Here is a 16,138-nt window from a genome sequence, read left to right on the forward strand (position 1 = left end):
CAAATAATGGTGTAGTAAAGGGCTTTTCACAGACTCGTGCAACAAAAGAAAGCTTTCTCGCCTGGACCGATCAATCACATCATCCAAATCTCTTCGAGTAAATCAAACAACATGTTTTGAACCTCCGCGATTAAACATCTTACACCTCCCTTCAGCATCTTTCTGGTTCTCTGCAGGTGACTTCTGTCTCAGAATGGTGTGTGGATTATAATCCCATATGCCCCTTAAACTCTTCTAACAGTGACCTGTTTCATTAGGTGTTGCTTTCTATCCCAGAGAGCCATCCCATACCTTGGAAATGACCAGCTTACAGTGCATAGTCTAGCCAGAGATTTGTTGCTCTCCTAGATAAATAGCAGAATATTAGTTTTTTTTTTACTTTGAAGTTCTAAATCTTAAAACTTTTCTTGATGAGGTAGTTTGTCGGCTGTCTTCTCTTAACATCCATTATAGGGGCATCTATGTTTAAGATGTAGCTAATTTGGCTCTTAGATCATAATCAGAATATGTTCCCTGGTGGTCTCAGCCTCCTTTAAAAAAAAACAAAACAGCAGGAGGGAAGATTTTCCTTTTAGCTTATTTCCACCGCCTGCTCCACCCTTCTGAAATACTCCTCCTACGTAGCCACCCCTGCCACCCAAACCACCTCACGTTTTTGAGAAACACCCTCAGGGCATCCCTCTTCATTGGAATTGATTTTCTATAGTTGTTTATCTTTTTTTTCAATCTGGTCATGGAAAGCACATCTGGTTCCTATTTTAATCAGTATTCCACGGGGAGCAACATCATATTTAGAGAGAGCTAGCAATGCTAAAACAATAATCCATAATGATGCAACCGCTGGTAATTTGAAACATTTTTATCCACTGTTTTTCGAAGTGTGCTAATGATATAGGCTAACTGATTTCACAGAGGGTCTTATTAACAGATATATGGATACTCTGACATAAGCGAATGATTAGGCAAGCCATGGATTTCTGCTCTTATTGTAAGCATAAGTGGTACCAAATCCCATTGGCTGGCTGTGGATTCAAGTATTTCAGAATTCTTTCTTTCTTTCTTTCTTTCTTTCTTTCTTTCTTTCTTTCTTTCTTTCTTTCTTTCTCTCTTTCTTTCCTTCCTTCCTTCCTTCCTTCCTTCCTTCCTTCCTTCCTTCCTTCCTCCCTCCCTCCCTCCCTTTCTTCTTTCTTTCTTTTTTTCTTTCTTTCATTCTCTTTCTTTCTTTCTTTCTTTCAGCTTATAAGGTATAAAAGAGTGAGCCTCATTAAACTTACATGACACAGGAGACTTCTGTGCAAACTCAGGTGAGATTGCACTGCAAAGGAAATCATTTCTACTGGTTGAAGGCCATTGAGTTGTCGGGACTGTACCAATTTGGCAAGTAACTTTTGCCTCTTACTGATTTTGATTTTTACATTACATCCCATTAGATCACATTACAAGCAAATAGCAGTATAATCTTCCGTGATGATGCTCATTCCACTTAGTAAAGGTATAAGCCTTTCTAATTGGCCAAATAAAATATTTTGGATGGGTTTGGTCTCTTAATAATAGCTTATAAAATAGTAGTACTTACCAAAAAGTACTATTAATAGATTGAGCCAGTTTACAATGCAGTACTTGGCCAGTTAAACAGTGCGGGATTAAGCAATGTCATCTCCTTATGCGTTGTGGTGGCGAGGTGGTTAGTCTGCAGTGCTGCAGGCTAATTCTGCCCACAGCCTGGAGTTCAATCCTGACCAGCTCAAAGTGGACTCCGCTTTCCCTCCTCCTGAGATCCAGTGAGGACCCAGATTGTGGGGGGCAATATGCTGGCTCTGTAAACTGCTTTAGAAAGGGCTGTAAAGCACTATGAAGCGGTATATAAGTGTAAGTGCTATTGCTATCATTGACAAGCAGAATTGTGGAGCAAGAATTGACACCAGTAGAAGTAAGTATTTGTAGCTCAAGGTTGAACTGAGGGGGTGCTTGGTGCTTTCTTGCAAACGTTTCGTTTACCAAACTAGGTAACATTGTCAGTGCATTGATGAAGTTTTCCAGTTTGGTAATGAAACGCCTACAAGAAAACAACCAAGTTCAGAGAGCACTAAGGGCCCTACAAAAAATGATCACAGAACTACATTAGATCCAGCAGTGGTAGCATAAAGTTACACCTGAAGTTAAGTGCCCAGTGTTTATTTCTTAAGGAGCCAAGTGGGTAAGAAGAGCTAAACTTTCCCCATTCTTACCTCTCCCATCACTCTCATAGAAAGCCTTGCTTTCTCCCAATTAGTCTCATTTGGGATAAGAGCTTGGCTTTGGAGGAAAGATTGAGGACAGATTTCTCTAATAACAACCAGGACTATTCATGATGAGTCCAAGGAACGAGTTTCTCTGAGCTCAGATTAATACGATTTACTTGGAAAAAGGATTAGAGTAACAACAGAAAAAAAAATCCTACAGAATGCTTTTACTTTCAAATCAGAAATCTACATATAGGGAATTCACAGCAGTTGAAGTCTTGTTTTCTGTCTTGTTCTCTTTTGATGCCAGAGAGAAGGATGATAAATAGATAGAATTCTTTATTGGCCAAGTGTGATTGGACACCCAAGGAATTTGTCTTTGGTGCCTATGCTCTCAGTGCACATAAAAAGACAAGATATGTTCGTCAAGAGTCATAAGGTACAACACTTAATGATAGTTATAGGGAACAAATAAGCAATCAAATCATATTAGGAAACAGTCAATATAAATCGTAAGGATACCAGCAACAAGGTTACAGTCACACAGTCGTAAGTGGGAGGAGATGGGTGATAGGAACGATGAGAAGATTATTAGTAATGCAGCCTTAGTGAATAGTTTGACAGTGTTGAGGGAATTATTTGTTTAGCAGAGTGATGGCGTTTGGGAAAAACCTGTCCTTGTGTCTAGTTGTTCTGGTGTGCAGTGCTCTTTATTATTAGCTTTCTGATCAGCTCTTCCACCAAACCTTAGGAAGCTCAGCCAATCAGCAGGGAGGGAAAAATGAATTCACCAACCCTGTAATCTAAGGAGAAGTAGTTGTATTGATCATCCACGTTGTCCTTGTAGCATATGGCACGAACGGCATTTCATTGTTAGGGCCACCTGTGCCATCTTGGCTCCTTAGGCACTTCCCACATTTCATTGTTTTCCCAGGCCAGACCATTATCACTGGCAGTCTATCCCTCTGCAATAGGATAATGCCACTTTTCTTTTAAGAACCTGACCGTCCACTTTGTAAGTAAGTTCTAACTGGCTCACCTGGAAGCAAATCCACCACGTTTAAACAAACCGGTCTGTTACACGATATCTCGTTTGGCCTGTTGTAAACACAGCTCCCCTGCCTGACTAACAAACCCAGACCTTTCTCTCACTTTAGCTATCGTGACATGGCGGGGGCTGTTTCCATTGCTGCTTGCTTTGAAATAAACACCGCCCTCCACGCTATCTCCAGATTCGGTTTCGGCAGCGTCCCAATAATTTGGTGAGACCCTGCGTTCCTGCAGAGCCCCTTTAAAGATCTCTCAGTGGATTTATTGGGAAAAATTTATTGAGGGTTGCTCAGATTACACAAGCAGAGAGCTTAAACCTGTGTGATACAACCCACAAAGGGGCTGCCACTCTATAAATGATCCTTTTTTTTAAAAGTAATGAAGCACAATAAAGATCAATTCTGTGTCGCTGCATACAGAGGTTGAAAAGTAGCTCTTGGGTTTGAAAAAAAAATTTGTTCCCGGTTAACTCACCAGACTCTTTTACAATAATGTTTATGCTATATATTCCCCCCCTTCAAACCTTTCCTATTTTCAAGAAATGATAACAGATTCATTACAAAATTTTCATGTAAAGAGGCTTTGCATGTTCCTGTAGCAACAGACAGACTTCTGGTTTTGGTCACTGTTAATAGTTTTACTCTCACATCAAATCTAGGCAGCAGATTGTATCCTAATCTTAATAAGGTAGAGCCTAGGTAAACAGCTGGCATCTGTTCGTGGGCTGAACCACCCTGGGGAGGGGGAGGCTAACTATTGGTAAGTGTTCTCCAAAATTCACATAAAAATAAGAAAAGCAGGTTTCCAATGTCAGTGTTTTGAATACGAAGGAAAAGAATTTTTCCCCTTCCTTTCCTTCACGTTGAAACGTTGACCAACATTCAAACTTTTCATCTGCATTCCGAAATGATACAGACTTCTATCATTTGCTTTGGATATGTATGTTACCTTAGAGTACTATACAAATGACAATGTTCCCTTAGCTCGGATTCAGTTAATGGATCTTAATGCCTCAGTAAGAGTGGCCAAGACAACACATGTAAACAATGCTACTAAGGGACTAAGATGGTATCTTTTTTAATAGAGGAGAGATGGACGCAGATGCCTTAATGCTTCAACTTCAGATTTTTCTAGCATGAGCTCTGGGATCAAAAAATACTTTCTGTTGCTATTCAGAGCCTTGGCTCAAGCAGATTTTATTTATGGCATTATGTCATTAAGTTGGGGTAGTTAGATAGTCACGTGTATTGCGTCTACACTGACAGCCACTACCAAAATGTAATTAAGAAGTTTAAATAATTCCCTGTTGCCGAAAGAGGGTTCATTCCATTGTTTAAGAAACAGAAAACCTGTGGAATCCGAGAGATTTATTATTTTTTTTATCCACCAAGACTGTTGCTCAGTTGTTGAGAACTCAAGCACATACCTTCTGCTTGGATCAGAACCTCAAGTCTGATTTCCAAAGCACCCGAAGGCCAGGCAAGGAATAATGGATGGAAACTGGTCAAGGAGAGATTCAACCTAGAAATAAGGAGAAATTTTCTGACAGTGAGAACAATCAGCCAATGGAACAGAAGTTGCCTTCAGAAGTTATGGAAGCTTCATCGCTGGAGGCTTTCAAGAAGAGACTGGACTGCCATCTGTCAGAAATGGTGTAGGGCTGGGGTGTCAAACTCACGGCCCAGGGGCAGTGGTGGGATTCAAATAATTTAACAACTCTCCCCTAATGATTTCTTCCAACTATCAGTTCACCAAACTGTTCAGAAAGTTAAAAACCGGTTCTCCCGAAGTGGTGCGAACTGGCTGAATCCCACCACTGCCCAGGGGCCGGATCCAGCCCACAGGGTGCTTTGATCTGGCCCGCGGAGCTGCCTGGAAACAACGAAGGACCAGCTCGCAATGTCTTTGGCAGTGAAAACGGAGCTTGGGAGGGCCCTCCTGAGCTCCATTTTTGCTGGCAGAGGGTTGCAGGAGACCGTCGCAGCCAAAAACAGCTCGGGAGCCTGTTTTCGCTGGCAGAGCGCTCAGGCCACCATAGGCGCCCCCAACATGAATGACGAGGTGACCCTAGCCACGGCCACCCAGGCTTCCCAAGGTCAAGCACAGCCCCGATGTGGCCCTCAATGAAATCGAGTTTGGCACCCCTGGTGTAGGGTCGCCTGCTTGGGCAGGGGGTTGGACTAGATGACCTGCAAGATCCCTTCCAACTCTGTTAATCTGTATCTGTATAGAAGTCAGATGCTCTTCGGCTGAGCTGTGTTACTGAATTCTTTTTTCTCCTGAATAGAGATGCCTCTTTTCCATCTTTCTGAAACATGGAAGGCCTTTGCTGGGGGAAAAAATAAATAAATTGCTGGCTCCTAGCAAACTATGTTGCTGGGAAGCAGCCAGTTTAGTGCTTTTTTTTTTTTTTTTTTATGGAAACAGCAACAAACAAAAACAAAATCCAGTTTGGTCAGAGAGTAGGCTGGTCATTTGGAAATTTAACTTTAACATAAACAAGTCCTCTTGTGATCAATTTATCATGGGAACACTTTAAACATTTGACTGGAAAGATTGGCTAAGAAAAAAAAAAGTGGGGTTTTTTTTTCATGTTGAGTCCAGTCAAAAAAATATAGACGGTGTCATCATTGCAGTAATTTAACATTTAATAATGTTCTAGGAATTAGCAGAATGGCCAATATTTCATGAATCAGTAAATTACAAAGAGCTTTTAGATGAATCGTGTCGAAATCTGGAGGGAGGGAGAATCTGTGACAGGAGAATGGCCAAGTTGGCAGCTCTTTAGATTTATGCCAGCCAGGATGAAAACGAAGGTGGCGGTTCTGAGAGAGAGGTTTTCTCCAAGTTATTGCCATCCATATTTTAGTTTTTATTCTCCCATCCATTGCTTCCCATTACAAGACTCGCATCTTGCAAGGAATGTTTTCGTTGGTTTATTTATATTACTTCCCAGTTGGCTCTCAATCTAATCCATTTAAAAATATTTCAACCCTAATAGCTTAAAAATATTGCATTTTTAAATGCAAAAAAAATGTGCAAAAACTTAAATATTATTGCATTTAAAGATAGAGCGATATCAGCAGCACTGAAGCTAGTACCGGCAATCGTAAAAAGGATGGTTGAGTTGGTTGTATGAACATATTCTGTCCTTCGTATCACACGTATAACAGAAAGCTCACTTCATTGGGCAAATGCCTGATTATGGGAAAATATAACCCTTGCCTTGTCAAAGATACATCCATCATCACATTAACGTTTAGCATTAGGGATTTATAAATGTAATTGGCCAAGACCTGGGGGCAGGCTTATAACCTCAGGGAAAAGATGACTATGGAATAGAATAGAATAGAATAGAATAGAATAGAATAGAATAGAATAGAATAGAATAGAATAGAATAGAATAGAATAGAATAGAATAGAATAGAATAGAATAGAATAGAATAGAATAAGAGCCTGTAGTACAGTGGACTAAAGCACTGTTATTAATATCTGCTGCTTGCAATTACTGCAAGTTCAAATCTCACCAGGCTCAAGGTTGACTCAGCCTTCCATCCTTTCAAAGGTAGGTGAAATGAGGACCCAGATTGTGGGGGCAATAAGCTGACTTTGTACAAATATACAAAAGTATGAAGGCTATTGCTTAACGCATTGTAAGCCGCCCTGAGTCTCCGGAGTTGTCTTTGGTGCATATGCTCTCAGTGTACATAAAACGACAAGATACATTCGTCAAAGATCATAAGGTACAACACTTAATGATAGTCATAGGTTACAAATAAGCAATCAAATCATACTAGGAGACCATCAATATCAATCGTAGATGGATTCTTCTTCACTAGACAGTGTGGCAAAAGGAATTGATGGGAAAAGGCATTTTCGTATATCCAGACCAAGAGAAAAATTTCTATCTTCCTGGCAGATCGCATGCTGGACCAAAGCCCTATCAAGTAATCAAGGGAGAATAGATTGGGTGGTAGATGGAGCTTTCCTTGAAGGTAAGGAAGTTTGCCCACTAAGGTATAGCTGTAGGCATTCTAATGGATAAATTGCTGTGGCATGATCAGTATGCAAGCCAAGCTGGACTGTTGATCGGTCTGGTTAACAGTGGGCTCAGGAAACCGGGGATATGTAGAGCAGGAGGTAATGCAATGCTGCAGGAAGAGATTATCCAAGGGCATGTACATTTCACCATGTAATACTAGCTGCAGGAATAATTGCACTGTCTCTCAGACCAGCAGGCTGACTTGCAAGTTTCTTGGCTGAGGAAAAAGAAGAAATGCTACCAAGTTTCCATTCCTGAGTGCCTTGACTGTTGTGTTGTCTGTGCCAGCTAGGCGAGTTGTTATGTGAAGGACATATATACCTGTCCCAGAGACATTGCTGATATAATAATAAAAAAAAACAGCTGTGGTACTGTCTGAGACGATTTGAGTGGTGTAGTCCAAATCAAAGTTGGGCGATTTGGAATGCCATGTTTGGATGGTCCCAAGTATTTGATGTAGTCCTTCCATCCAGCTGGTAACCACAAGGGATCCTGTTCTATGTATTAATCTTGCCCATTTCTGGTGGTAAAGATAAAGGTTTCCCCTATCCAGTCATGCCCGACTCCAGGGGGCAGTGCTCATCTCTGTTTCTTAGCTGAGGGAGCCAGTGTTTTCTGAAGACTCTACTCATAGTCATGTGGCTAGCATGACTATACACCGAGGTGCACCAAGCTCTGTTGCTTTCCCACTGAAGTGGAATCTGTTTATCTACTCACATTTGCATGCTTTGAAACTGCTAGGTTTGCAGGAGTTACAGCAAGTAACAGGAACTCACTCTGCTTGAAGTCTCAGAAGTCACACTCTGGTCAGGCTGTCTTTAACCACTGAGCATCATGCTCCTACTGGTTGTATCTTTAGGTAAAGAGCCACAGTCAGCTAAATAAAAGCTTTCCTTCCACTATATGGAATCACTGGCCTTGGAAATTCAGAGCTAGTATTGCAGCTGACCATTTTGAGATAGTTTTGAGAGGAATCAAACCTGAAGGAGAATTGCAAAGTCACACAAGTAGGACAATGGAAGTGGTCTATTTCCTAAACAGTGATAACTCATAGAGTGGATCTGGCTATAAACTTGATTGCATGTTCCATGACGCATAGAGCTTAATCTAATGATAGAAATGACTTGGCTCATCAGCAGTTGAAAATACTCCCTACGAAGGGCAGTGTCTGGAAAATTTCTTCCTTCTTTTTTGTGCATTTTAAGTCACTGTGTGAGTGTGGTATATATACAATATACTGAATACTGTCTAGAATTGTTGGTTGCTATATAAGCTATTTTGGCATAAGAAAGACTGGGAATTTAATTCTTACCCACATTCATAGTTTTTGTTCTGAATTTTTATGCACTAAAAAGCAACTGTGCATATTTTACATAATTAAAAACAGTAGAGAATTCTGCAATTTTAACCTGATTTATGTCTTCTTACAGCTCTTGGGAAGAAGTTGTCTTCCACTAAGAAGAGGGAGGAATTGGAAGCATTTTAAAGAATTGAAATACAATCTGAACGCACGCTGCTCCTTTCTAAGGGCATCTAGATCAGGCTGTTCTGGTTCAGGAAATCACGGGAGTTGAAGTCCAACAAATCTGAAGGGCCCTGGAATGGGACAGATCATGGATTTGGAAGATAGCTCTGGCTTGTGGTATCACAAAACAATAAAATAGCATGGCATCTAAGGCTTCTCCTGCTGTTTCTCCCAATGGTACAATAGGTCCAAGCAAAGAGGAAGCCATGTGGGTGTCTCCCTGCATTAATTAGCATTAGTCCTAAAAGCCAAATACATAGGGAGTTGCCTGAGAAGAAGACATTCCACCCAAAGAGAGGAAAGAAAGAATTAAATAATGGGCCAATGCTGTGTTGGCCAAAGGCCCACTACCCTCTGTGACTCCTGCCAAGGTTGGGTTAGTTAGGCTATTGCAAGGCATTCATATTGAACATTGAATCAAACTATCCATGAAAAGAACCTATTACAAAGGTAGTTCTGATGATACAGCATCAGTAGACTGAACAAAACCTCTTGAAGCTTGTCATCTCTTGAACCATATCATGGGGATACACATTAGCATATCGCGACTTGGGAAAGAGTAGGGCTCTAAAGGACCAAAACCATTAAATTAAGCAATGATTTACAACAGGGATGTCCAACCTTGGCAGCTTTAAGACTTGTGGACTTCAGCTCCCAGAATTCCCCAGCCAGCCATGATTTACAGGATGTGCTGAGGATATTTATACTATGGACTGCTAAACAGTCCTAAAATGAAAATGGTTCTATAATGCTCATTTACCGTATTTTTCAGGATATAAGAGACACCTTTTTACCCCCAAAAAGAGGGTGAAAATCTGGGTGCATCTTATAGTCCGAATGTAGCCCTGCCCAGCCTCTGATACGGTGCCTCTGAAAAAAAGCCTCTGAAACCTCCCTTTGAGAGGCTGGAAAAAAAGCCTCTCAAACAGAGGTTTCAGAGGCTGAAAAAAAAAGCAAGGCGCAGAGCTCACAACCAACGAACCTGTTGCTAAAGTTCACCTCTGGGAACAGTTGATTGGGGATATTCTGGGAGGCTGATCCATCCCCAATCAGCTTTTTTCTTATTTTCCTCCCCAAAAACTAAGGTGTGTCTTATACTCCGAAAAATATGGATATGTTATTTAGCGAATCCTCCTTGCTAGATTGCGCTCTACTTTTCTTCCGAGCATCTGCTTCTTTTCTAATAATTTTTTAAAATCATCCCCCATGACGTAGTTCAGAATAAGAGGTCATGAATGGGCAGAGTCATTCTGTAAACTTCACAGGCAGATGGAGATTGAATCCTAGATCTCCCTAGTTTCAATCTGACACTTGAACCTTATGCTACAATATTTCTGGTCACTAAATTGCCATTGTGAGAGAGAGGGAATTATATAGCTGGAAAGTAACACAACCAACTGTATTGAATGTTAATTAAACAGAAATGTACATGAAATGAAAATTAAGGGGTTTTTTTCCTGAACACGTTCTCTACATGACACTTGGCCTAGAAAGAATCATATGCTTTGTCCTAATGCCTGCAGGAAAAGTCATTTGTGGCTAAGTGTTTCAGGTTTTTTTGAAAAGTAGATTGGCATAGCTTTGCCACATTCCATATTCCTGGATATAATAATAAGTTTTCCCTACAATGCATCACATGCACCAGGGGTCTCCACCCTTGGCAACTTTAAGACTTGTGGAATTCAACTCCCAGAATTTCCCAGCCAGCATGATTCACAAGTCTTAAAATTGATAAGGTTGGAGACCTCTGATATGCACCGTTGTGACTATAGGAATGAATAGGCCATAACAACTCAAAGAATTTACTTTCGAGTCCCATCCTGCTAATTGTGGATTCATATTTTGGAATTTAAGGTGGCCGCATTCATACTTACAATCCCTATTGGGACTGCTTACTAAGGCATTGACATGGCCATAAAACCAAATTACTCTGTTGTTGTTGTTTTTTTAAAAAATGAGCTTTCATCTTCATGAATTTGTTTCTCTGCATCTGGACCAGAGGTGGGTTTCAGCAGGTTCTGACCAGTTCTGGAGAACCGGTAGCAGAAATTTTGAGTGGTTCGGAGAACCGGTAGTAAAAATGCTGACTGGCCCCATCCCCATCTATTCTCTGCCTCCCGAGTCCCAGCTGATCGTGAGGAAATGGGGATTTTGCAGTAACCTTCCCCTGGAATGGGGAGGGAATGGAGATTTACAGTATCCTTCCCCTGCCACGCCCACCAAGCCATACCCACAGAACCGGTAGTAAAAAATTTTGAAACCCACCACTGACCTGGACATGTATAGCTTAAATAACAAGACTGTTTTCTTTCCAGAACTGAATCTTAAAGCCTCCTAGGTTGTCATCCAGATCATTTTCAACTCGATCCGACAAAACCGAGGAGAGTTTCAGTTAATAACATCCAAGAAGCTCTGTCAGATCAGGAGGAGGGAAGACCAGGAGAATGAGTGATCTGAACCAGTAGCAGATGTTAGGGGGAATGTGCTGATCCAGTTATTACCTAGCACTGAAAGTACTGGAAAAATGTTCTGGAGGCCAGCAGCGACACAGCCCTTCTGGGTGGCCTGGCCATCATTTCGCGTTGGCTGTCATTTTGCAGAAGGCATTCTGGGTCATCATGACACTTGAGAAGAAATGTGTGTGTGTGTGGGGAGGAAGACACTTAATTGCTTTCTCACAAGTTTTCTCTTAAGATAAAGATGGGTGTGCACCCGGCATCGATCCAACTCAGTTTTTCTGAATTTTACAATGCAGTAGCTAGTATGTTACACGGACCAGTCATTGTTCTGAACTATGTGTGCTGTTGTGCCTCATGGAGAAGATAGATTTTTGAGGGCTGCAATCCAAGTTTTTTTTTTAAATTTAAATTTATGTTTATTCTCCACCCAGAATGTGCTTTAACTACAGTTTTCACAATCCAGCAATTCCTGCAATTTTCCCAAGGATGGTGTCGTCTAGCTCAGGGGTCTCCAACCTTGGCAACTTTATGACTTGTGGACTTCAACTCCCAGAATTCCTCAGCCAGCGCATACTGGCTGAAGAATTCTGGGCGTTGAAGTCCACAAGTCGTAAAGTTGCCAAGGTTGGAGACCCCTGATCTAGATCGATAGGGCTACAATTTGTTTTATGCCTAATTAACAAAGCCAGGATCGTCTCCTCCAGTACAGTATGAACATATCCTTGGATGTCCTTGGATGCACAAGGTCTCCCTTGCATCTTCACTTCTGTGCATTTAAATCCTTGGAAGCTTCCATAAAGGAAGTCCTGCAGGAAATACAATTAATTGCAAAGTATCCCACTCACTAGAAACCCACATTCCCAAGGCAGTACTGCCCTTGACAAAAACAGGAGCAAGAGCTTGACATTTGATAGTGGGGAGGTTTATACTTATACTTTATATACATACTTTTATAAGTTTATACTTACGTTTATACTTATACCTGTTATCTAGTACATGTTTGACAAATTAAATAAATAAAATAACAAATAAAGGTCTAGCTATTTAGATCCACAGAAGTTTTACATTTGGGTTGAAAAATTGGCTTTCTATGAGTATATTCCGTTTTTATAGAATAACAGAGTTGGAAGGGACATTGGAGGTCTTCTAGTCCAACTCCCTGCTTAGTCAGGGAACCCTATACCATTTCAGACAAATGGTTGTCCAATCTCTTCTGAAAAACTTCCAGTGTTGGAGCATTCACAAATTCTGGAGGCAAATTGTTCCACTGATTAATTGTTCTCACTGGCAGGAAATTTCTCCTTGATTAGTTTCCACCCCTTGCTTCTTGTCCTGCCCACAGGTGCTTTGGAGAATAGGTTGACTTCCCTCTTCTTTGTGGCAGCCCCTGAGATATTGGAAGACTGCTATCATGTCACCCCTAGTCCCCCTTTTCATCAGACTTGACATACCCAGTTCCAACAACTGTTCTTTCAATCCCTTAACTGAATAAGGATCCCTATTTGCAAATAAGCATGCACCTATAGATTTCACACACACATATACACATGGTCATTATAATCATAGCGGTTTCAATCTGTAAACCTAGGTACTGTGCATAATTGGTTCATGCCCTGAGTAACTTTTTCAAACACAGAATAGATTATTCTCCTAGTATGGATATGAGAAAAATGAAAGTGTGTCTCGGCTGAATGCAGTTCTGGAAATAATTGCATTTCTAAGTTCCCTAGTCAAAATTATTTATTTGCCAAGATTATACTAAATAAAGTGCATCATAGACAAAAGCTGGACGATAGCTGGAGACCTGTAGTGTTATCAATTGTCTATGTTCTCTCATTTTTAAAATGAATATTGACGAGAAGAGCATATATTCTTACCAGGATTCCTGCAATTAGTTGGAATTGCCTGTTTTATTAATATGCCCTTAGTGTGTTTTATATAAAGCATTAACACTTTGAATAATAATTTGTACAATAGACAATTTTGGCTAAGATGTTCAAAAAAGGGCAGTGATTGTATTTCCTTTGAAGGAAACCAAGATACTCAGAATTAATTCTTGGAAACGTAACACTTGCTCAGTACCGATTTCCGAGACATAACAATCTTGGAATTGGCAAGAACAAGTCTAAATCCCTTGAACACAATAACACAAAAATCCAAGAATTTGTTAAAAATTTCCTGGTACTTTTGAACCTGGGAATAGTGGTTTCATATTTATGATTTTAGTTTAAGGGTTCTTGGGCATTATTATGTAACTAAGGAAAGTGAGTAATAGCACCACGTTTGTTCTAAATGTCATTGATTAATTTAATTTTATTATAATTAGGCAACTTCTGAATTCTCAACACTTTTTAAATACGGTACGGTCAACTTTCCCTCTTGAAAAGGGATTGCAGAGTTTGCTGGGACATCAGCCTCTGCACCTGTTTAAAAACAATTTTTTCAGTCGTGGGAATGTGCTCTTCCGGAACACAAATGACGGAGGATTTTAACCATGTCTTTAAGAAAAATCCAGGTTTTCTGCATCTCTCGTTCTGTTGTGGATGAGATGATTTTATCTCATTGAATAAAGTAATGAAAAATGATGGGAAGAAAACTCAAAATTACCGTAGGTAACTGGGAAAACCCCCTCCCTTTTTTTTTGTATTTTATACAGTGAGATTTCAGGTGACTAATGAAGAACTAATGCAAGGGCCAGCAGAAGAAAAAAAAGAGGTACGTGTGAACATTCTGCATTATATTCAAGACCTGAAAACAGTTTCGTCTCTAACCTTTCTTACTTCTTTCTGCACGCTTTGCAAAAACAATTTAAACCTTTGCACAACGAATTGTGCATATTCTTTAGAGAGAGAGGAAAAAAATCTACCAACCAACCAACCTGGGCTCATTAAATGAACTATAGATCATACGGGAGAGAGAAACCAGTTCATGCAATACCAAATATCTAATGGCAAGGAAAGAAGAGAGTAGAATAAAATATTACAAACAGTAGTAAACTTTTGTTCGGAATGTAGGTTACACTTCACACTGCAAATACAGAACAAGTCAAAATCAGTCTTTTCGCCACAAATACAAAATTAGGAAGCAAGAGAAAGACTGAGGTTGCAGTTGCCAGAGAGCAGAGATTGGGGAGGGAGGATTAGATAATTAAAAACAACTTTGGGGGACAGAGTGCTTAACCTTTCCTTCTGCACTATTTTCTCAATCAGAATCTGTGTGTGCCCCCCTCCCCCCTTCTTAAACCCCCCTCCCACCTCTTAGCAGCCCAGCTGGAAGAAAGATTAAACTGTGCTCTTTCCATCTTCTTTATAGTCCCATTACGTTGGAGATGGTCCAGACTTTCAGCATTCGCTTTTCAACCTTGGTGGTCAAAGTCCATTGGTCTCCTATTATCTTCAGATGCATGGAATCCCTAATACTTTAGCAAACTCCCGAGGTTACAGGATCAATCATAGTGAAATCTGCAAAGTACCATATCCTTTCATTTTTAAAGGAAGACGTTTATTACTTGAGATAGCTTTACAGTTTCTGAAACCTGCAGTAAAATAATCTGTGTCCATTAAAACACACACACACACACACACACACACACACACACACACACACCCCAATGTGATGGGTGAAAGGATGGGAAAGACAGAAGTGAAATCTGAATTTTGTGGGAATGTGGTTTTCTTTTTCGTGGCAGGTCAAACTAAGAAACTTGGACTCCGTTTTTGGAACTTTTTTTTTTCTTTTAATTTTCTCTCTGAGCTCAGTTCGTTTCCAAATTGGATTTGGAGAAAAGGGCTAAACAAATATATAGAGGAGTTGCTGCATACATCTTCTCTCAATTATGATTTGCTTTTGCTGTTAAAAGACACATATAACATACATGTTTTATTTTATACATATACAGGACTGATATATAACAAGAGACAGTTTGGTCTAGTGGTTAAGGCACCACACTTGAAACCTGGAGACCATGAATTCAAGTCCCACCTTAGCCATGAAAGCCAGCTGAGTGACTTTGGGTCAATCACCAGGAAACTGTAAGTTCTATTCCTGCCTTAGCAATCAAAGCCAATTGGGTGACTTTGGCCAATCACCAGAGATTTGAGTTCTAGTCCCACCTAGCCATGAAAGCTAGCTGGGTGACCTTGCACCAGTCATTCTCTCTCATCCCAACTCACTTCACAAGATGGTTGTTGTGGAGAAAATAGGAGGAGGAAGGTGTGTTGGATATGTTTGCCGTCTTGAGTTTTTTTTAAAAAAAAAAATAATAACGGTAGGATATAAATAAATAAAAAAATTAAATTGAAGCCATGTCATAATGACTACATGCACTCATCACACTAATCCACAGTCTGCTCAACCATTGTTTACTCAATAAACCATAAAAGCAGAGAACAGTAAGCCAAAAGTGAACAAGATCACTTCATGGACTTAGTCACTGAGTAAAATCTTGGCACATGCCTAGAAGCTAGATAATTTAACAACAATTGGATGTTATGGTAGAATATGACTGCGAAAGCCAGATTGAGCATTACAAAATCTCTGGATCAGAATAATTTTCTGATTTAGTTCTAGGTTCCAGACAACCAACCCTCTGATCCTTGGATCACTTTTAGGAGGAGAAACAATACGCGTGACAGACATCCAAAGGAATGGTCTTTAATTTGCAGCCATGTGCACAGGACCTATTAGATGCCAGGTTTCCATGACAGATCACAGATTCTTTAGTGGATGAGTCAGTCTGGAACATATTTCCAGAAAGAAACTATGAAAATCATTGATACAAATCTTCTCTGGCAGGATTCCGATACTAGGTTAGCCAGTGAGTAGAAGAAGGTTCACAGAT

The 16,138-nt window shown here is 40.3% G+C and overlaps 1 protein-coding gene across 4 annotated transcripts in view; it reads left to right on the forward strand.

The window, feature by feature from the left end:
• FAM227B (family with sequence similarity 227 member B) overlaps window positions 1-16,138 on the forward strand; it is an 85,987-nt gene that overhangs the window by 57,476 nt on the left and 12,373 nt on the right. For all 4 annotated transcript variants that reach the window (XM_087877747.1, XM_087877749.1, XM_087877748.1 and 1 more), the window contains exons 11-12: window positions 13,955-14,013; window positions 14,611-14,770. In XM_087877747.1, the coding sequence (XP_087733873.1) occupies window positions 13,955-14,013; window positions 14,611-14,770 (219 nt within the window). The remainder of the gene's footprint in view (window positions 1-13,954; window positions 14,014-14,610; window positions 14,771-16,138) is intronic.

This window comes from Pantherophis guttatus, chromosome 13, assembly GCF_059756535.1.
Source record: "Pantherophis guttatus breed Tessera chromosome 13, ASM5975653v1, whole genome shotgun sequence".
NCBI classification, from domain to species: domain Eukaryota; kingdom Metazoa; phylum Chordata; class Lepidosauria; order Squamata; family Colubridae; genus Pantherophis; species Pantherophis guttatus.